The 23,555-nt window shown below is 40.3% G+C and overlaps 1 protein-coding gene across 4 annotated transcripts in view; it reads right to left on the bottom strand.

Annotated features, from left to right (window-relative positions):
- The window catches only part of nbeal2 (neurobeachin-like 2), a 192,044-nt gene that overhangs the window by 54,553 nt on the left and 113,936 nt on the right, over window positions 1–23,555 (bottom strand). For all 4 annotated transcript variants that reach the window (XM_052022635.1, XM_052022636.1, XM_052022634.1 and 1 more), the window contains 9 exons: window positions 23,112–23,245; window positions 19,088–19,247; window positions 17,915–18,017; window positions 17,236–17,386; window positions 14,801–14,959; window positions 13,559–13,718; window positions 12,954–13,042; window positions 9,339–10,055; window positions 3,294–3,472 (listed from right to left, as the gene is read on the bottom strand). In XM_052022635.1, coding sequence (XP_051878595.1) covers window positions 3,294–3,472; window positions 9,339–10,055; window positions 12,954–13,042; window positions 13,559–13,718; window positions 14,801–14,959; window positions 17,236–17,386; window positions 17,915–18,017; window positions 19,088–19,247; window positions 23,112–23,245 — 1,852 coding nt within the window. The remainder of the gene's footprint in view (window positions 1–3,293; window positions 3,473–9,338; window positions 10,056–12,953; window positions 13,043–13,558; window positions 13,719–14,800; window positions 14,960–17,235; window positions 17,387–17,914; window positions 18,018–19,087; window positions 19,248–23,111; window positions 23,246–23,555) is intronic.

The following is a 23,555-nucleotide window of genomic DNA, read 5'->3' as shown; positions in this document are numbered from 1 at the left end:
CTCAGAACTCACAAAGCTGGAGTGGATGTAAGTCATCCTCAATCCTGAATGACTGTGTAAGAAAAAGAAGTCTCCTCCATTTTCCTGCCATTTTCTATTATTCACATTCCACTTTATTTCTTTGGTGGTATTTTGGAGTTGCTTTATTAGTCTTTGCTCACTTGGTTGGACCATTGGGCCATAATTGCGCAAGAGCCCCACTTCATCAATGCACTGCTAAAAGTGTCCTTCATAGCTCGAGGCCTTTCATTTGGATGAGACTTTAAAACCAAAGTTCCTTCTGGTCTACGAATTTGCTTAAAGCAAGGTTGAAACATGTACGGAAATACGAGATTTTTTTTTTAAAAGTATTATGATTTCACACTATTTTTTCCACTGATATTAGGTGAGACTTCACAAAATTGTTTAACAAAAGTAGATGATATTATTAGGAATACAGTTAGGAAGCTTTTCCGTTTATCTAACTGTGAAAACAATGGTATCTTACACTCAAGAACAAGAGATGGGTAACTCAGTATGGCCAAAATGGAAAACAGACCCCTGTTGCAATAGTCAGCAAATTCACGTGGCAATAAACGCTGTCATTTTTCAAGTCACAGCACTAAAGTTTGCTTGGTGTTTCGGTCAATATTAAACCCTCAACCAACAAATGTTATGGGATCTTTCCATGTGATTTCGTTCTTAATTACAAGCTGTGGGTGTCACTTGCAAGGCCAGTATTTATTGCCTACACTTAATTGCCCTTGTGAAGGTAGTGTTGGGCCGCCTTCTTGTACAGCTGCAGTCTTTCCAGTGAAGGTATTCGGCAGTGTTGTTAGATTTAAAATTCCATCATTTAGATCCAGTGATGAAGGAACAGTAATACATTAACAAGTTAGGATGTTTCCTAATTTGAACGAGAAACTGCAGGGTGTGGTATTCCCATGTTACACTTGTCCTTGATGGTGGAGGTCATGGGTTTGGGAAGTACTGTTAGCTCAGCTTTGGCGAGTAACTACAATGCATTTGTAGGTGGTGCACACTATCACTACTGTAGTGGAGAGAGTGATTGTTTAGGATTATGAATGGGTCAACTGGACTTCTTTGCTGGATGGTTGTCAACTTTGAGTGTTGGAGGAGTACTCATCAGAAGTGGAGAGGATTCCATCACAGTTTTTCCCTGTAGACAGTGCAAGAAAAATTACTTGCCACAGGATACCCACCTTCTGATGCAATGTTGTCAGCACAGTATTTAGGCACCTAAACCAATCGAGCTTCTGGTCAATTGTGACCCTTAGGATTATAAAGGATTCTGATGGCTATGCCATTGAACATCAAGGGTAGGAGGTTGGATACTTTCTTGAGGGAAAGTAGTTGAAAAAGGCAATGAACATTAGGCAATCATCCGTAAATATCCCCACACTGATCTCCTGTTGGAAGGCAGATCATTGATGAAGCAGCTGAAGAAGTTTAGTCCCAGGACACTAGCCGGAGGAACTTCTTGAGCAGTGTCCTAGTGCTAGAATGACTGACTTCCACAACACAACCACCTTTCTTTGTGTGAGGTATGACTCCAGCCAATGGCGATTTTCCCCCCTGATTCTCATCAACCAATTTTACCCTAGTTCTTTGACAAACATAGTTGGTCAAATGTGCTGTTGATATCAGAGACAGTCAATTTTACCACACCTCTGGAATTCAGCTCTTTTGTCCATATTTTGACCAAAGCAGTAATGATATCTGAAACCCAGTGGGCTTGAAAGAACCCAGTCTGAGCATCCACAATAAGTTTATAGGTGAGTAAATGCCATGTGATAATACTGGCGACAATGTCATTCATCACTTTGTTGATGATTGAGTGCCGACTGATGGGACAATAGTTGGTCAGATTGGACTTATCCTGCTTTTTCTTGGCAGGACACATTGAGGTGATTTTCCATATTGTTGAGTGGACACCAATGGTGATACCTTGAAGAGTTTAGACAGAGATGCAGCTGGTGCTGATAAACATCTTAGATTTTAGTAGAGTGCAATTCTTTTGCTGATGATGGTCCTCATTTACATCTAAATTTGAGTTCTGCATCAACTGCATTTAGCACCATTGTAGTGCCACATCACGGGGTAAAGGGGCTCCTCTGTTGAGGGTACTAATTTACATTGACTGTGCAGTACCAATAACGCCATGAACATGCTGCTACAACAGATACATTGGGGAGGATGGGGTCAAGTGACCTTTGTTTACCACCTGTCATATTCTGGGCCTGAACTTAGTGCTGAAATCTATCATCAGTGCTGCTACTGAGACCTCTTGGCACTGGACATTGAAGTTCTCCACGTAGGGTGAATGCTGTATACTTAACTACACTTGGTGGGAGGGAGGATTACTGGGTGGTAATAGGATGTTTCCTCATCTGTGTTTGACCTAACACTATAAGACATTCAGGTGTCTGAAGTCAATGTTACAGATTTCCAGGCCATCCCCTTCTGACTCCATACCTCTGTGCCGCCCTCAATATTTTCGCAACTTATTCAGGGTCCCAAATGGGTTCCTTAATGTGTTCCTTAAATTGAACACCATAAACTGGGCAAAACTATTGCAAGGTCAATTGTGTTAGGGCTTTGAAATGATGGAGACCATGCAACTCCTCCAGGATCCACAAACATATTTCAAATTTTACCTTTCACTCATGGAACTGATTGGAACTTGCACCATTCACTGTGATCAGTTTTACCTACATTGACAACTGAGGTCCCAGTTACCATATTAAACACGTGGCATTTTTTGGCACCTAGAGTCAGGCTCCTTTAAAATGAAGGCAACAAAATTAGGACTACCAACAGTCCTCTGTTTGGAGCCATTATGCCAAGCAAGAGAACTCAGAATTGATTCCATTAAATTTAAACTGTTTGGTCTTCCTTCGTAGCTGTCAGTTGTACAGTACAGACACTGGAAATCCAAAATAAATTAATGAAAATATCATTGACCCAAAACATTTTTTTCATTCTGCTGATGAAAAAACCTGCCTGTCCCGCAGAGTAATTCCAGAATTTCTGTTTTCATTTATGATTATTAATGTTCAATTTAGCATGATTCCTCAGATTCTCCAAAACTTAAAAAACTTATTCCCTTTCTTTTTCTTGTATACTCAAGCCAGGAATTTATAAAACAATCCAAAAAGAACTGCACTCTCAATAAGGATTCCACAATTTTTTTTAAACAGTTGTTTCCTTCAGTTTGGTAATTGGGTTTGGAGAGGGATGGATAATTAAAGGGGAAACCCTACACTTAAATAACATTAACATGCAATACCAACCTTCTTTTGATTTCATCCGGTGGACGCACCAGCTCACAAGCTGCCCCAAGTTTGGTCAGGACAGAAAAGACCTGTCCTCGCTCTTTCCATGCTGCATCTTCACAACCCTCCACCCCTCGCCATGTTACAGAGAAGATGATGTTAGTCAGCAAGTTGCAAAGTTCTTCCTCTGGTGTTTGCTGGGAAAGAAAAAGAAAGTGATTTGAGATAATTTCTTTATCAGCAATTTTCCAGATCCACACTGCTACTACAAGCTTTTTGATGTACACGAACAACCCCAGGAGCTCCACAGACATACAAGCAAAATGGGTGGAAGACAATGGGGAGGTTTAAAAGAATTACCAAAATCTTGGTACAGGAAGGAGATTTTAAGAGCAGCAAGAGGGCTGCTATTGCAACAGTTCCTGATCATGGGTCTTATTTGACTGTCAATATCAAGGTAAAAGAAGGGTTGGACAAGGCTGTTGAGATAGGGGAGGATTGATCAAAATTATTTAAATATGGGAAGAAACAATGAAGTATTGGAAACCTATGAACATCATCAAAGATGGGGTTAATCAATGAATAGTTCTTGATGCAGGATAGGATAAAAGCAAGAAAGTTTTGATGAGCTGTAGATCTTAAGGCTGTGGAGTGATTGTTGACCAGGAGAACCTTGAAACAGTTGATTCTGGAGGTGTCAAATAAGTGGATGAGGTTTCAGCAGTAGGATAGGTGATGAAATGTAAGTAAAAGGCTTTGTGATGAAAAGATGGAATAAAGTTCCATTCTTTAAATTTAAGAAGGCTCTTCACCAATTCTTTCTGACCTTATATTGCCAAGCAAGTACTTGCCAAGCAGACTGTAGTTTTGGGAGCTGTGCCCTGTTGTAATGACCAAATACACAAAGCATTTGAGCTCTCTACGGGCATAGAGGAGAGGCAAAAGAGCAGAAGCTTTGTGTATTGCACACTTAATATGAGACACTAGCCACGAGATACTGTACACTTGGGAATTAACACAAATCTGAAGGACTGTGGCCACATAGGGATGTATAGAGTTGCTATATTGCTAATTGACTGATGGTTTAAAATACGGCATAAAGTTTTTTTTATGTTGATGTTGAATGATGACAAGACTGCCCTTAACTTCAATGTTTCTTTTTGATGAGATTCCCTCTGGGAAAGCAGGTGGCAGAGGGGAATAAAGGGCTACACTGATGTTTAGATGAGGAAAAACAGGAAGAGGCTCAAGTCAAGCATAAACACTGTCATGGACTGGTTCGGTTGAACAGACTCTTTCTATGCTATTTTTCCCATGCATCCCTACCTAATTCAATAAGATTAACACTTTGTCTCATGATTGAAGTACCAAAGAATGAACATGTAATGGGACCCTAACATGAGCTTCTATCTTCTGGGGAAGAGGTGAGGAAGTTGAAGAAAACAAGAAAATAATCACTTCATAGGGGAGCAGTCAAATGTGCACATCAACCTTTGGCTTCCAGGGACTCTAAAATCTCATTTAAGGTGGTCAGGAACGTGCCAGAGGCTTGAGAAGAGAAATTACAGGCTCAGGCTTCAGTGCAAAATATAATTTCAATTCTCTGAAGTACTTTTTCAAACCAACTTCTGGAATGTTATATGTTCTGTTCTGTTCCTGAGAGGAGGATTAATGCTGGGCTTGAGGTGCTATTTCATTTTTTTTTTTACTAACAATATTCCATTTTTAATGTCAGTAGTTATTAGTTTTCAGGCAAACAACAGCAGAGGTTAGATATAGTGCAACATTCCCATTACACAGAGCCATCAAACACCCAAGCAGGGTAGAGCATGGATGAGATACAGAGTGCAGGTCCGTAAAGGTTAAAGATATGTTGTCAGATTCTGCATTAACTCCATCTACAAGTTTGTAGATGACACCACCATAGTGGGCCAAATCTCAAATACTTATGTTGGAATACGGGAAGGAGATAGAAAGCCTAGTGACATGGTGTCATGACAACAAACCTTCCCTCAATGTCAGCAAAACAAAAGAGCTGGTCATTGACTTCAGGAAGGGAGTGGTGCACACACTGCTGTTTACATCAATGGTGCTGAGGTCGAGAGGGTTGAGAGCTTTAAGTTAGTAGGAGTGAACATCACCAGTAGCCTGTCCTGGTCCAATCATGTAGATGTCACGGCCAAGAAAGTGCACCAGTGCTTCTACTTCCTCAGGAGGCTAAAGAAATTTGGCGTTTCTCCATTAGACCTTCACCGATTTTTATCAATGCACCATAGATCTGGATGCATCACGTCTTGGTATGACAACTGCTCAGCCCGAAACTGCAAGCAACTGCAGAATTGTGGACACAGCTCAGCACATCAAAGAAACCAGCCTCCCCTCCATGGACTCTGTCTACGCTTCTCACTGCCTTGGTAAAGCAGCCAACGTAATCAAAGACCCCACTCACCCCAGACATTCTCTCTTTTCTCCTCTCCCATCGGGCAGAAGATACAAAAACATGTACCACCGGGCTCGACAGTTTCTATCCCACTGTTATAAGACAACTGAACGGTTCCCTAGTACGATAAGGTAGACTCTTGACCTCACAATCTACCTCATTATGGCCTTGTACCTTATTGTCTGTCTGCACTGTACTTTCTCTATAACTGTAGCACTTAATTCTGCATTCTGTTATTGTTTTACCTTGTACTATCTCAATGCACTGTTGTAATGAAATGATCTGTATGGATGGCATTCAAAACAAAAATTTCACTGAACCTTTGTACATGTGACAATAATAAACCAATTTACCAACTTACCAAGTATCTCATTACTACATGAGGTGATCATTTGCTTTAAAACCTAGAACAGTACTCCACAGGAACAGGCCCTTTGGCCCATGGTGTCTGTGCCAACCATGCCAATCTAAATAATACCATCTGACTCACAAGGTCTGTATCCCGCTATTCCCTGCCTGTTCATGTGTCCGTCCAAATGCCTCTTAAACATTATTATTGCATTTGCTTCCACCACCTCCCTGACCGTGTGTTCCAGGCACCTACCACCATGAAAAAAATCTTGCCTTGTAAATCTCCTTAAACATTCCCCCTCTCACCTTAAACCTATGCCCTATTTGACATTTCCATCCCAGGAAAAAGACTATGACTATCTACCTGGTCTGTGCCTCTCATAATTTTACATTTTTCTATCAGGTCCCCTCAGCCTCTGATGTTCCAGAGAAATCAATACCAGTTTGTCCAATCTCGCCAAATAGCTGATACTCTCTAAACTAGGCAGCATGCTGGTGATCCTCTTCTGCACCCTCTCTAGACCCTCCACCCCCTTCCTGTAATATGGTGACCAGAAATGCACTCAATACTCAATGTGGCCTAACCAGTTTTATACAGCTGCATCATGACTTCCTGACTTCTATACTCATCACCTTGAATGATGAAGGCAAGTACGCTGTACATCTCCGCTACCCTATCTACTTGTGTTGCCACTTTCAGGGTACTATGGACATGCACCCCAATATCCCTCTATACATGGATATTCCCAAGGATCCTGCCATTTACTGTATACTTTCCTCTTAAACTTGACCTCCCAAAATGCAACACTTCACACGTAGACACAAGAGATCCTGCAGATGCTGGAATCTGGAGCAACACACACAAAATGCTGGAGGAACTCAGCAGGTCAGGCAGCATCTATGGAGGGAAATAGACAGTCGACATTTTGGGTCGAGACCCTTCATCAGGACTGGAGAGGAAGAGGGCAGAAGCCAGAATAAAAAGGTAGGGGGAAGGGGAGCAGGGAGGACCACAAGCTGGCAGGTGATAGGTGAGTGCAGGAGAGAGGGGAAGGCAGGTAATGGGGGAGGGGGGATGAAAGGGAATGATGTGAGAAGCTGGGAGGTGATAGGTGGAAGAGACAAAGGGCTGAAGAAGAAGGAATCCAATAGGAGAGGACAGTAGACCATGGAATAAAGGGGAGGAGGTGGGGAAGCAGATGGGGGCGATGGGCAGGTCGTGGGGGGGGGAGGGGAAAGAGAAGGGGTCCACAGGAATGAGGGAAAACAAAGAGGTGGGGGGGGGGGAATAAAGGGAAACCAGAAGTGAGTGGTTACCGTAAGTTAGAGAAATTGATGTTGATGCCATCAAGTTGGAGACTACCAACCTGCCACCTCCTTCCCTTTATTCCATGGTCTACTGTCCTCTCCTATTGGATTCCTTCTTCTTCAGCACTTTGCCTCTTCCACCTATCACCTCCCAGGATCTCACATCATTTCCTTTCATCAACCTTTCCTTTCATCATTCCCCCCACCCACCTACCTTCCCCCTCTCACCTGGACTCACCCATCACCTGGCAGCTTGTGCTCCTCCCCCTACCCTTTTTATTCTACTTCCGCCCTCTTCCTTTCCAGCCCTGAAGAAGGGTCTCAAGCTGAAATGTCGACTGTTTATTTCTCTCCATAGATGCTGCCTGACCTGCTGAACACTTCACACGTCTGGATTAAAATTCATCTGCCATTTCTTTGCCACATTTCTGACTGGTTTGTATCCTGCTGAATTCTTTGACAACCTTCCTCACTATCCACAACCCTGCCAATTTTTGTGTTGACTGCAGACTTTCTCATCAGCCCACCTACATTTTCACCTAAATCATTTATATATATCACAAACAACAGAGGTCCCGGCACTGATCCTTGCGAACACCATTGGTCACAGACTTCCAGTCAAAATAACACCCCCTCCACCACTACCTTCTGTCTCCTTTGGCCAAGCCAATTTTTTACCAAGTCTCCATGGATCCCATGTGCCTTAATCTTCTTGATCAGCCTAACATGAGGAACCTTGTCCAAAGCTTTTCTAAAGTCCATGTAAACAAGATCCACTGTTCTACCCACATCAATCATCTTTGTCACCTCCTCAAAAAGCCATGCTGACTCTCCCTAACAAGTCAATGCTTTTCCAGATGTGAACAGATCCTATCCCTAAGAATCTTCTCCAATAATTTCTCTATAATAAGGCTCTGTAATGGCTACAGCATAGTTCCATGTACTAATCCAGGCTCTAAGTTCATCTGCCTCACCTGTAATACTCCTTGCATTGATATAAATACACTTTGGCCCATCTGTGCTCATTAACTTGGACCTGCCTGCCCTTCCTTTCAGCCTTACTTGACCTAACCTTTACCTTCCTCCACATGCTGTCCTGCTGCTTTGGTTCCACCTTCCACCCCCCACACCTCCTCCCCCATCTCCACCATGCAAGTTTAAACATTCCTGAGTAGCACTAGCAAACTTCCCTGTGAGGATATTGGTTCCCCTACAATTTAGGTGCAACCTGTCCTTCTTGTACAGTTGTACAGGTCCCACCTGCCCTGGAAGAGTGCAAGCCTTGATTCTCACTTTTCATAGCAAGAAGGTAGTGGGCATGGTGATTTAAGATAAGATATTAAGATATTTATTTATTAGTCACATGTACATCGAAACACATAGTGAAATGCGTATTTTTGCATTACTGGGAATGTGCTGGGGACAGCCTACTGTGCTATAGCCTGCCTAAGATTCTGACAACAGATGCTAAAACTTGAAAAATGTTTTGGTCCCTGGTACGTCATAGTTCCATGTGGGGGATGGTGTTTCTGATTTGCTGACTGGAGTCAGGTTTCCACTCTCCAAGGTAGTAAAGGAACTGGAACTCCCCACATCCATTCCCCATCTTAAATAACTTTGTCCTGCTCTCCCATCCAATTGAATCTTCGAAGATCTATCCTTAAGTATTAATGACTAGTTTTTGCTCCATATACCTTGCCTAAATGAGATCTGTCACTGCCTTAAAAAGATCTATTTTCTCCAATATCTACAGATCTTTGGTGCAAAGAATTCCAGATTTTTTCACTGCTTGTGCAAACAAATGGTTAATAATACAAGGTGATCTAGCTGTTCTCAGAATTTAACCCTTTAGTGTCATTATCTTTTTGCTAAGTCTGCAACTCCTCTAATTCCTGAGGTGCAGGATCAGAAATGAATACATGAAAACAGAAATATTGTACAAAGACGATGGTGCATCCTGTTACCTGTGGATTGCTGGTGTTGGAAGCATCATCACTGGGGAGATTCTCTTGGTAACTGCTGTCATCCAGGACATTGGATAAACTGGAACTTTTCCATGTTCGAATACCTGGGAAGGGTTTGAAACTCTCCAGAGGAGATGGTGTTTCTGATTTGCTGACTGGAGTCAGGTTTCCACTCTCCAAGGTAGTAAAGGAACTGGCACTCCCCACGTCCATTCCCAAGTCAAAAGATGGGACTGTGAAAGGTGATTGGGGTTGATAGAAAGCATCTTCAGCTATGTCAGGTAGGCCAACTTCACTCGAGATAGGATTGTCTATTGTATTACCGTGCTCCAAAGAGTCAAATGATTTGAAGTTCAAGGAGTCAAAAGCCTTCATCTTGCCAGAAGGGAAACCAGGAGACATAGAAAGATCAGAATGCCCTTCTGAAATGTCATCGTTGAGATCCATGTTGAAGGGAAGAAAGACCTCACAATCCTGGAAGTCTGACTGACTACTTGTCCGATTATTCATCTCTTTATCTTGTTCCTGGATAAGCTCTTGGTTCTGATAAGAGTTCTTAGGTAGGTCCATGGAGTAGCTGGCAAATGAGCTTGATAGACTGGCCTCTCGAGACTCGTATGATTCTTTGACGTAGAGTTTGGTCAAGTTGTCCTGCCATCCAGCCTGTTTTGCCAATTGACGCACAATGTCTTGTTGAGAGTAAATAAGGTGAAAAAGCTAGAAAAGGTAATTTAGAAAGGAGATAAGCAAGTCTAAAGTCCAGAACAAGAATAAACTAATTTCCCTAATAACCCAGCTGCATTTATAGCATTCAGGTATGAAATTCTAAATCTTCTTTTTCCAATCTTTGACCCCTATAATACAAGGGAACAGTTGTTCTTCCTGCAATTATTCCTGGGGCAGGAAGAAGGGGGTGAATACAATGACTATTAAATGTCAACATAATCCTAAAACTGCCTTTTCAATATCGATTTAATTAATCTCAGATCAGGCCCTTCTATGGCAGCCTGCTCCAGACCCACTGGTTTAAGGTGTTGTTTTGGGGGGGAAAAAGTCTTTTCATCAAAATATTATGCTTTAAACTTAATAGGTCATTTGACTGAAGATATGGTATTTGGATAGAATCTAGAGGTGGCAAATAATTATCTTTATATGCATCGATTTACATTAACCCTGGGTTCCCTTCTACCTCAGTTTGATGCTTCTCATTCATGTGTTCAAAGCCATCCATGGCCCAGCCTCTCCCTACCCCTCAAACTCACTGTAGCATTTCTGCAATAGAATTACAGAATAATACAGTACTGAAGGAGGATACTTGATGCACTACACCTGTGCTGAAATTTTAGTTTGGCAATCCAACTGGCAACATTCTCCTGCTCTTTCCCCATTGTCCAATACATTTTCTTTTTCAAATATTTATCCAATTCCCATTTCCATGTTACTGTTAGACAGTGCATTCCTGATCATAATAACTCATTGCAGGAAACATCTTTCCCTCACAGCGGCTCTGGGTATTTTGCCAGTTACTTTAAATCATTGTACTCTTGTTACGGACCCTTCTGCTATTGGAAACATTTTTCTAACACCTCCATCAAATCACCTCTTAAATTTCAAGGTGGTGACTTGTCACTATTTTCTTGTCAGTGACACCTACATCTTGTTTATTAATAGATGTAATAGATTATCACTGTAGTTCCTTCACCTTTCTACCTCTTTATTTCCTTCCCACTATTTGGTAGCCTATAAAATATGGTCAGCAGTGGAATTATTCCTCTATTGTTCACAAATTCTAAATAAATACATTTTAGTTTTATACATGAAAGTAAACTTTCGAAATGGAAGCTGGAGTAGGCTATTTGGGCTCTCATGCCTACTCTGCCATTTAGTAAGATCATGTCTGATCCTTTATCTTAGTACTACTTTCCTGCATAACCCCACCCCTTCCCTTGACTCCCTTGATATCTAAAAATCCATCGATTTTGAACCTTCAAGTACTTAATCCCTTTCTGATGTTGCAACAATATTGTTGGTCAAGCTCAAGCTTCCACCCCTCCATTTTTCCTTCTGTAACTTTCCTGAACATAATTCAGCTAGGAATATTAAGTGCTTATTTCTCCGCTTATATAAACCATGCCTCAGTTACTGGCATTATATTGTAAATGATCATCATGCAGTTATTTCTGCCTGTAGTGTGCTAACCTAAATTGCCAAACTCTGTATATTAAGCAGATACATTCCTAGTCTGGCTTGCATTTGCCCCCTGCCTGACCCTTCCTATTTCTGACATATTATTTATTCTAATGTTATTCATCTCTCTGTGCACAATGCATTTCCACTAATGTTTCATCTTTGTATATCTTCCCCATCTAATTAATTTAAATCATCCCCATGGTATCAGTTAAGTCCTGCTCTGCTCTGATCTCTCATGCATCATCCAAGTCCTTTGCCTTTCCTCTGTCAGTTGTGACTTTTGACCCTAAGCACCTAACTCTGAAGTTCCCTTACCAGACCTCTGTCTCTGCACTTCTCTCCTCTTCTTAATGGATTGCTTAAAACCCTCCCTCTTCCAAACACTTGGTCATCAGTCTTAATGTATTCCTCTTTGGTGAACTTTGTCCAACTACCCTCCTCTGAGACGCTGTGGGACATATTGCTACACTAAAAGTGCTAAATAAATGCAGATCATTTTTTCAATTCAAATCACTCCAAAGCAAACTTTGAGAGCATATTAAAAAAATCTTTTTATTTGTAGGCTGACCAAAAAATTGTCTGATTGTGCTCAAACCCAATGAAATTCTGTTTCAATCTCTCCTCATTCATTGTGATTGCTCTTAGTACCCTCTGTAGAGGCCAAGTAAGTCAAATCAGGGTACATCAGGGTAACTGGGGATTTGCAAAAAAATGCTAGCCTTTCTGTCAGTACACATATCCCAAGAACAAATATAATCCACGTACCTCCTTGTTGTTTCAGCTGTGTCCATTCTTTTCATAAACAAGGACAAAATACTATTCATTTATTTTTACTGAGTCTTTTTCCCATTTTATTTCTACATTCTAAAGGCAGCCACCCATATACAGCTCTATTCCCAAAGGTGCTAACTAACTGGAGGTAGGGAAGATTCTGAACTTGACCATTGTGTTGGGAATAATATCATCAAGAGGCATTGCCGTTGAATTGGTGGCTGGGGTGTTAAATCTAGTGTCCCCTAGGTCTGAAAGAGAGAATTCAAAGCCTGTTCTTGATCACCATCCTGTGACCCCCACTGGGAAAGTTACATGGATGAGGATGTGTGGGGGATATAGTTGGCATAGTCTAAAAAGTACCAGATTTATTGATTTCAAATTTACAACTCAACACAATGGAATGTCAACACTTAACTTCTAAATTCCTGACCCAATACAATGACAAGCTTCATAGACTCATGAACATTCTGTGTATTACTGAGGTTAGCACACCTGTATATGTAATACAATACTGCTGGTCTAATGCAGCTGTCTTTATACGCTGCTATATAGTATACTATATAGTATAGCTGGGCAAATATATACCGTGATAGAAATATTTTTGCAAAGTTAAGTAATAATTGAGGTTGTTGGGTGTGTTGTTTCACTTACCTTTCGACAGACGTCCAGCCGCACAGTCAGGTCTGCTTTGTGAGACAGATAAACCACAGCAACCAGGTCCTTGTAATTTGGAACAGGATCTTAAATAAAAAGCAAGATCAGCACTAAATAGAGATGATGAATGATGTTCTTTGTGATCTGGATGAGACATTGAACTAGCTTTCTTTTCAGGTGGATCCTTCAGTTAACAACACTAATTGACTATTCATTTTCTCATGCTGCTTGTGTGCCCTTGCTGTGTACGAATTGGCTGCTGATTTTCATATAGCAGTTACTACATGCCAAACTGTATTACATTGGCTGTAAGCTGGAGCCTTTACTTTCAGCATTTTAAGGACATTGATCAGATCACCCCTCAATCTCCAATATTAAAGGGAAACTAAAGTTATATGACCTGTCCTTATAATTTAATCATCTGAGTTTTTATCTCATTTTTGAGATTCTGGGCAGTATTTATAATCTGAGGCCCGATAAAATATAACTCCTTGAAAAACCAAAGAAAAAAAATGAAGGGAAAAGGTGGCTCCTCTATTCAGCACTGAAGCAACACTATGACAGTGTCACTCAAGACGAGTTAGAGTAACTTGGGTACTTACCCGAGCACAGCACTTGCTCCGAGAGGCACCGAATGAGTGACACTGAGGCAGGAAAGTCATTCAGGAAAGAAGTCAAACCCTGGTACCCAATATCCTTTAGCTTCAGCCGCAGTTTGCTTCTTTCATTAACTTTCTCATACTTTAACATCTTGTATATTAGCTGGCCAGAGGAACATTAAAAAAGACAGCATAAATTATTTCCTACCAATGGAACTTAAACAGGCTTCCATCTCTGTCAGTCATCCAAGATGATTTTATAATCCAGCTCATGATAGGGGTGGGACCAACCCTTCAAGCTTGTTCTACCATTCAAACAAGATCACAGCTCATCTGTATCTCCAAATGGAAATGCTTTGGAACTCCATTAGACACATGAATGAACAAAGTTCTCCTCACACCTCTGCCAGTGGAGCATGAACAGCTCTGAGGAAGGTCCTGGCTACTTAAAATAAATACCCACACATTAGTTCTTAAGATGTGGGCAACATTCACGTTATTAATTCCCTAACCCTAACTATCCTGAGAACACCAGGTGACCTGATGTAGCGGGTCATCTGTCTGTTGGAGCTAGTAGTCTCAAATCGAACAGTTTGTAATAAAGGGTGACTGATCCAGTCTGTCCAGGCAGTGAAAGCGAGAAATCTTCCGTAAGAAATCAACCAAGTAGTGGGTGACTGGATTCTGCTGCCAAGATCAGCCACTTAAAAGTAGCTGTTTCCTTCTTTGAACACATCTATAGACCGGCAGACTATTAACAATTTTTCTCATGATTTCCTGGGGCAAGCCACAAAGTAGAAAATTTATTGTATTTAATTTCACAGCATGATACAATGGAATTTAAACTGAAGGTCTCTGATCTACAAGCACAGAACCACTTAAGAATAGATTAGAATGTGGAAAAACGGGTATGGGATTTTTGCCTGCACAGAGGATATCGTACTGCAAGGGCAAAATACAGTGGATTCTGGAAATCTGAAACATGTTGCAAACAGAAAAAGGGGGAAGATTAAACATATCAATCAGGATTTGTGGAGAGAGGAACAGATTTAATATTTTAGATTGATGAGTTTCTCAGAAGGAGTTGAAATGGTCAGGCCTATTTCACTGCAATAATTTCTAATTAATTTAATAATCACCATCGTATGGGCAGTATATAAAATAGATAAACCTTCTTCTTCTTTTGTCCAGTAAGTCTTTCCTTTTAATTTTAAAATTAAGCACATTGATTCAAGAGCAACTCACCCTAAAGATTTTCTCACGCACTTCATCTGAATATTTCTTCTGTAGGATCAGTGAGTAAAACACCTCCACATTGCCAGGCTCAAACAGTAAGGTGCAAAGCTGGTCTCGAGAAGGAGCTCCCTTCAACAGACTGAGCAACACATCCAGAATACCATGGAGCTGGAAAAAAAAAAGAACTTTTATTCTCTGAGGACTTAGCAAGCAACAAAACAAGAATAGCCAACATTGGGTCACACCAAAAGCATTTGAAATCCTAACGGAAAGGACTTGTGTCAGCCATGCTCGGTATTGGTAGTCATACCTTTGAGTGAGAAGGTTGTGGTCCAAGCCCCACCACAGAAACATGAGTGCATGACCTAGCTGACATTTCACTGCCTGCTCTCTGAATCTTATTCATGCTAAGTTGCTATCAACCCAATTTCTCTTCCCAGTCCCCAAGCTATCTGACGTGATTTATGACTAGACCTTCTTGGATATTGCTTCTGTCTTCTTCAAATATGCAGTTGTCATGTTTCTTGATAAAAAACACAATGATTTTACCGTCCTTTGAAACTCATCCCATCTCCAACCTCTTTAGTTTTCTTTGAACATACAAACTCCAATTAAGTTTCTGTCTCCGTGGCAGAAGCTCTTATATTGGGTTTCACTAGTAACTTTGATGATCATAACAAAGATAATCCGTTGCTCCTCCTCAACCTGTCAGCAACCTTTGACATGTTAGCCATGCCAACCTCCTCTAATGTCTCTCCACTGTCGTCTGTTTGGGTGGGATTGCATTTGCCTGGATCCATTCTTATCTAAACTACCTTTGTCACAGAATTAGCTGCAATAGCTTTTTTCCCCATGATCACACAGCTAGTTCAGTTTATTTCCTGCCTCCACTTATCTAAATGCTGCCCTTCAACATTATCCGTAAAGTTAGCATCCACAAAGGCAGGTGTACCGGCGTGCATGTAATTTGTGGCTGTTTCTTTAGTGTAGCAGTTATCATGTTTGTCTCACATGTGAAAGGTCTCCAGTTCATTCATGATTCATCTCAACCACTGTTGGTAGCAAGTTTTATGTTCTTCTCACTCTTGGGGTAAAAATAAAGTTTTGTTCTGAATTCACTATTTGATTTAGACAGCTGCATGGATACGAAAGGTTTAGAGGGATATGGATCAAGCACAGGCAAATGGGACTAGCTCAGATAGGCGACTTGGTCGGCATGGATGAGCTGGGCTGAAGGGTTTGTTTCCATGTTGTATAACTCTATGACTCTTGTGTCTCTCTAGATTTACTTCATATGCTCTCCTATTTTTTTCCTGTTTTTTTGGAGTCTTGTCATGTGGTAAGTGGCAGAATACAAACTGTTGGCGGAATTGAATGGGTCAGGCAGCATCTATGCAGAGGGACCGTCGACTATCCCTCTGCCTCCACAGATGCTGCCTGACCCACTGAAGTAAACCTAATCGTAGATAAAAAAGACCAAACTTAGTTTATTAGCTTATAGATATTCCAAATCTCAGTTGCTGCTACCCTAATATTAACAAGGAATGCTTAACTATTACTTCACTATGCTAGTTTTATACCGTTGGCTTATGATCCACTGACTTCACTTTACATGTTGAATTCCTTCTGTGAAATCATTCCACAGTCTCCAACCGGAACCTCTAACCCTTCAGGAACTCTGTCTTTCTCCATCTCTGGACTCTTATGTAAAACACTGAGATACTTTGGTTTCCTATCTGCAATCCTGCTTAAGCCCTTGAACTATAAAATTCCATCTTGAAGCTTCCAGTTCTACACCCTTGAAGCCTTCCTTAAAACCCAAATCTTTGATCAAACTTTTGGTCTCCTGTTCTTATGTCAGTATAAATACATTACCCACTTGTGAAGCATCTAGTGATATTTTCTGATATTAAAGACATTATACAAATACAAATTGTTTTTTGTTGCTGCTGAGAGTGCTGGTTAAGGAAAAAAAGGAAACATTACTTGGTTTGATAAGAACTCAATGGATTTTGAAAAAGGCCTGAACTGGTGTGAAACTGTGTGGACCACTGAGCCATTTGAACTTCTTCCACTATTGAATAAGCTAATGTTATTCTTCTATTTCCATTTCAATTTCCTGCACAATCTCAATATCCCTTTACTTTCTCTGTAAAACATTCTCAATCTTGATCACACTGTGATCAACCATCCATGACTATCTGGGGGACAGAACCCCAGATAATTGTGATCCTTTGAGTGAAGAAATTTCCCACCTTAGTCCTTAATGGATGGCCCTTTATTTTGCAATGTTAACCCCACACAGTCAGAGGAGTCTACTTCTCAGTACCTAAGCCTGTCAAATGCCAAAAAAGATATCTTGTTTTGATGAAATCACCTATTGTCTTAATTCTAAGGAATGTAGATTCTGGTTGCATTCCGAATACCAGCCTCCCCTTCCTTACCTGATCTTCATCATTCACAGCTGCCATGTAGGAAACGATGCTCTGCAACTCCTCAGCTGAAATTGCCTTATAAATGAAATCCTTAAGCAGGTTGAAGATCGATAGCTGAACTGTTTTAACATCAGCTGTGACCTGGTTATCCTTCTGTGCACTGAAAAAAAGGGGGCAAATATTAAAGAAACTGCCAAACCACTCCATCCTTCATTTGTGGTCATTCGTTGGCATATCTGACTGCCTGGTAGCTTAATTTTTGTTCAGTAGTTTGAATCACAAGCAACTAATGCTCTTTGGATAAGCAAACATGCTACCCTTATTCAGTCTGGCCCAGGTCACCAACATAGCTGACGCTAATCTACTTTCTGAGGTACCCTAATAAACCATTGTTGTATCACAGCTTTAAGTTACAAGAATGTGGGCCACTACCAAATTAAAAGATAGGTCATAGATGGTACCCCTGCCAAGGATAATCACAAAGAGATAAAATGATTTTAAAAATCTCCATACTCATTTGTGTACTCTGCTGAGTGAACAGTATCTATACAGTAACTCTGACTCTGTGAATAACCACTAACACACTACTATAACAATAAGTAATCCTACACTGTATAACCAGTAACTAATTGAAGTTTATTCACCATCTTCAACCCACATGCCTCACAAAAGGAACCTTTCCACTCACCCATAGTGAGTCCGGATAGAGTCCAGTACATACTGCACACCATACTTCTTTCTGATACGCTGCTTGTGATCTTTGGTGATCGTGGATAAGTACTGTATGTGCCCTGTGAATGTAAAGACAATCAGATCATTGACTTTCACCACTTACACACAGACTGTCCCACATTAATCTCAAATTACCAAGACCAGGCATTTTTGGAAAGGCTGAAACTTGAGATGAACTAACAGAAAGCTTCATTCTTGAGGCATTGCAAAGTAATAGGTAATGACAAACGTGTCCTAATGATGAATTTTCAAAGAGGGAGAGTAAAACAATAATGTGTGCTCACAAAGGTGAGGGGCATCAACAATCTAAAATGTAGCATATGAATAGCATCAAGTCAGGCAAAGTACAACAGAATGAAGCTCACTGAATTCTTCCCAAAAAACATCAAATGCAACAAGGCTAATAAAATAGTGATTTACACCAATAATCCCGATAGCACAAATTCAACCCCCTCTCCCCCCACCACCATGGCAAAATAAGAGTTTGAATTCTGGAAATAATTGCATCAGTTAAAGTGATGAAAAAGGTGCTGGAAAGTTATTATCCAGTTTACTAATACCCTTTTAAGAAAGAAAACTTGCTATCCTTATTCATCAGTCACCCAGTCCCATAAAGGTGGCTGAGTCTCTGTCTTGTACGGTGTCTGGGAAGCCAATCAATTGTATCAAACACCCAAAGTGCAAGAAATGTTGGCCTTGCCCTCCCATCATGTTCTGTCCTCTCCACCCCAACACTTGGTCATCCTGGTCAGCATTCCCTGAGCTTCATTGAACTTTTCTTATAATATTCTAAGAAGTTCAAGATATTCAGGATTTCCCAATGTAAATGTATTCATCAATTTTAATTTTAAACACACTGCAAGGGGAGGTGGGAATTAAATTAGATCTGGCCGGATTTGGCAGTTCAGTGTGCAACCACACTGACTGGAAAAACAGCCCAAATTTCAAAGATATTTTGCTGACATTGACTTGGAGAGAACATTTTTTTCATGGGGGTGGTTGGTGGGGGGAGAGCATTGGGTGGACTATTTTCACTGAAGATGTGACCTGATCCACTCCTTTCCCCAAACATTCTCCCTTGTGTATGGCGAGTGTTTTGCGGACAAGCAAAAAGTTTGTTAAGCACTACCTAATCGAACAGCAAAGTCACTGTGGCTCCAGATGCGGAAGTCAAAGAGCAGGTATTGGTACAGATAGTGGAGGAGAAGGTTATTGCCTTCACTGGCTGCTTGCTCCATTAGAAACTGACAGGCCATAAGCACATTCATATCCACTCTGTGACTTGGAACCTGCATCAAAGAAAAGCATGCATTAATCTCAAAGATCAGCATGTAAAGGTCTCTTCAAGTGTGGTCACTGTTACAATAGAAGAAATATTAGGGACAATGAGTGGCAGAAAGCTTCCACCAACACACAACTCAATGTTTTTATTTTCATGAGGTTGGTTGAGGGATAAATACTACACAGATTACCCCACTTTTCTTCAGAGGGTGACAAAACTGCCTGGAAATTTGCCCCAACTGCATATGCTGTGTTTTCCTGTCAGTAACTTGCACTCTAAAGTTCATTCCATTGAAAATAACTGGAATAGCAAATTTAGCACTAATAACCAGAGATGAAATCCTCCATCTTTTATTATCCTTTTCAACCCATCTTCAGATCTTTCATTGGTGATCACATCACACTATACATCCCCAGTGCCTTACTGCTGTCATCCAGCTGGCAGGCCCAGTCTTGCCTGGTTCTGTTCTTCTCTATCCAGTCCTCAATTTCTTCTCTTCTTTTACCTTTATGTGCCCAAGGATCTATTATTGGTCCCCTTATCTTTTATTTATTTGCTGCCCTATAGCTACATCATCCAAATAAGATATAGTGTTAGTTTCTACTTGTAAGCTAACAACACCACCATTCTGATGATAGGTCATTGATCAAAACATTAACTCTACTTCTCTTTCCACAGATCTTGTCTGACCTGTTATCTTCAACATTTTCTGTTTTTTTTGGCTTTTCACCACTTCCTCTGACCCTTCCACTCTCCACAACGTGTTTGTTGAATAAAACTGAGCAGAAGTTTCCTCCACTAAAAGGACAGAAGCAATTTTCTTTGGTTCCCCTACTACCTACCTCCTTGCCATATACTTGCGATTGTGACATTTCTCAATCTTGGTATCAGACCTGACCAAGACATGAACTTCCATATTATCTCTAAAACCACCTTTTGCCATGCATAACTCTGCCTTTGCCACAGCACAACCACTGCTTAAATCCTATGACACCTGGGTTAACTCTAGATTTGTGTTTTCCTATGCACTCTTAACCAGTGTTATTGTCTTTTTTAATACACCAAAACTGCAGTGTAACTTTTGAATAAATTCCAGTTTATTACTCCATTCCTTGAAGCTGTGCTTCCATGATGTAAGAACCATTACTCGAACTCCAGTCAAACAGGACTTGCCATTTACCAAGTTTCTGCAAATGCAGTTTACTTTTGCGTAAAACTAACAAGTTTATGAATAATGTTCGCTCTTAAATAACAGTGTCTGGTAAAACCCCCTCATTAAGTTTAATGAAACCCTTTGACTGTAATGAGACCTCGTTAAGTTTAATAAAGCAGCAAAGGAAGTTACACCCCTGACAACCATTTGAAATGTTACTTTTCTGTGAGTCTGCTCTCAAGGGGACCTCCACTTCTGTTCCAGCTCCTGCAGAGGGAAGATTAATTATTTTTGTGCATGAAGTGAAGAATTTGATGGTGGTCTGCAATTTGAAATAATAAACAGCTTATCACCTTTTGAAAATGAGGAGTATTTCTCTCTACAATGTTCCAAACATTCTCAGATCAGGTACAACATAGGTTATATACACAAAGTAAAAATTGATTTTCAATGTCTCATCAATCATGTTAAGTCAGGATTTGATATTGAGTAAACTGGAAGAGGAGTGGATGTCCTACGAGTGCAGCTTCACAGAACTGTAAAATTGTGGCAAATTTCAGATGGTCACACTTCCCCATTGAACACTCTAGCTTGTCTCTCTCTCCCCCTCTCCCTGCAAATGTCTCCCTCCCTGCAAGTGTCTCAGGTTCAACCAAAGTTTGCAGATTCATCAGAATGACACCAGGCTTTGAGGGTTAAATCATGAAGATGATTTGTAAAAACTGAACTTTAATTTCCTTGAGTATAGAAAACAAAGAAATCTAAAATGTTAAAAGAATTCATGGGGCTAAATACAGAGAAATTAATTCCTCTGAATGAGGGAATCAAGAATTTAAATTAATTAATGAGTTAGGCTCTGGAATCAAGAAATACAATTTTTAAATCCACTGATGGTGACAATTTAGGCAGTGGGTAATAGTCAATAGTAACTGTAGCATATATAATATTAGATGTGAATATTAATTGTTGATTTAAGGCTGTTACCTATTAAAGGATTGTGTCATGTTACTGCAGAGAACTAATCAATGAGGAAGCCTTGTTTGGAGCCGCTTGTAGCTCAGGGATTGATGTTCGCAATCCACAGAGAATATAAATCCCATAGTAAGGAAATCACATGAAGATATTGAAACAAAATGAAGAATGTGCAAATGATTCATAAATTAATTTAAACACTGTTAAAACATTGGTAGTGCACTATTTTGGAAGGAAAGAAAATAAAAATCTACGTGGACTAGGGCAGAAATACAAAAAATACACACAGCACTAGAACTTAATAAAGTTATAACCAAAGTAAACGACGCACTATGGTTTATTCCTTGACGAATGGCATTAAAGTACAGGAGTCATACTAACATATCAAGCGCTAGATCACATTTGAGATCTGGTCAAAATAAAAAGAATACAGAAATACTGGAGAGAATGCAATAATATTTACAAAGGAGCTACTAGAAATGTACCGGATTATACCTATCAGATAAGGATGCATTGCTTGGGCCTTTCTTCTTTTGTAAAAGTGATGGCTGAAGGATGATCTAATAGGGATTTTGAAAATTTAGAAGAGTTTCAAAACAAAAACATACTGGGAGGACATTTCTGCTTGTGGGAAAGAATATGTGGGAATGGAGGCTATCAACGTAAGATAGTCCCCAATAAATCGAATAGCGAATTCAGAACAAACTTTATTTTACCCCAAGAGTGGCAACAATATGGAACTTGCTACCAGCAGTGGTTGAGGTGAAAAATATAGCAACGGTTAAGGAGAGAATAGATAATTCTTTGAGGGAGAAGAGAACAGGTGGTCATAAGAAATAAATTGGAGGATGGGGAGGAGGTTCTACTGGAGCTCAAGTGCCTGATTGGGCTGAATGGCTTGTTTCTGTGCTGTATGTTCTGCACAGGTCATTCTCTCAAAATTGGAGCAAACTCATTGATGATGGAAACTCAGATGCAGTCCATCACACAAAGGAAAAAGAAATTCAAAATTCTGTGCCCGAAATGGCAATGGACATTGGTGCAACTGAAGTTTTCAAAACTGAGTTTGACACAAGCGAGACTGCAAATGCTGGAATCTGGGGCAAAACATAAATTGCTGGGGAAATTCAGCGGGTCAAATAGCATCTGTGGAGACAGAGGGATGGTCAACGGTTTGGGTCAGGTCCTGATGCAGGGTCTTGACCTGAAATGTTGACTATGAGTTTGACTGAGCTTTGTTAGGTAATTATATTAAGGATCATGAAGCAAAGATAAATGCTGTTGAGGTAGAAATCAGCTACAGTCTAATTAAATGGTTGAGTGGGCTCAAGGGATTGAGTGGCCTACTTGTGTTCTCATGTTCCAAATTCTGAAGAATGCCTTCTGCTTAATCATTGTGACTATCCCTATTCTGCTGGGGGTAGTTGTGTACCCACTGGGAATCAAATTTTGACCATAACCTCAGTTCCACAAGTAGTCTGAGCTGTCTTCAATTAACAATGGGATGGATTTAAAAGCCAGAAAATATGCTGTCTGTAATGTTCAACTCTCTTTCTTAAGTAATTGGAAACCATCACATCAGAATCAGAATCAAAATTATTATTACTGACTTATATGACATGAAATTTGTTGTTCTGCGGCAGCAGTAAAGTGCAGAGACATAAAATTACTATAAGTTACAAAAATAAATAAATAGTGCAAAACAAAAAGGAATAATGAGGTAGTGTTCATGGATTCAGGCCTTACCTTTTGCAGCAGGGCACCCATGATAGCCGGGCCATTGCACTGGATGAGATTCTCCTGGTTTATAGGATGATTTTGGATAAAGTTCTTAATAAGTAGCAAGAAAGCAGCAACACTATTTCTCTCCAATTTGCTCTCTAAAAAATGATTGCAAGAATGTTAGTATGAGAAGGCTTTCTGACAATCTCTAAAATATATTAATTCTGTCAACTCTCCACTACCACCCTTTATAGTAAAAGCATTCCATTTGTTAGGAAACTATATCAGGAATTTAAACAAAAATCAGTAAGATTTTCCGGCCATTTATATGCAAAATCATTCAGAAAAGAATCACTATTGTGCCCATCATTTTCCCCGTGGGTGAAACAGCAGAAACCCAAGGGGTGGTGCTGAAACCCATAACCATCTGATAGAACTGAGCCAATGTGACACTTGTTAAAAGTTCTT

This window comes from Pristis pectinata, chromosome 9 (genome assembly GCF_009764475.1).
Source record: "Pristis pectinata isolate sPriPec2 chromosome 9, sPriPec2.1.pri, whole genome shotgun sequence".
NCBI classification, from domain to species: Eukaryota; Metazoa; Chordata; class Chondrichthyes; order Rhinopristiformes; family Pristidae; genus Pristis; species Pristis pectinata.
This window is presented reverse-complemented; position numbering and strand designations above follow the sequence as displayed.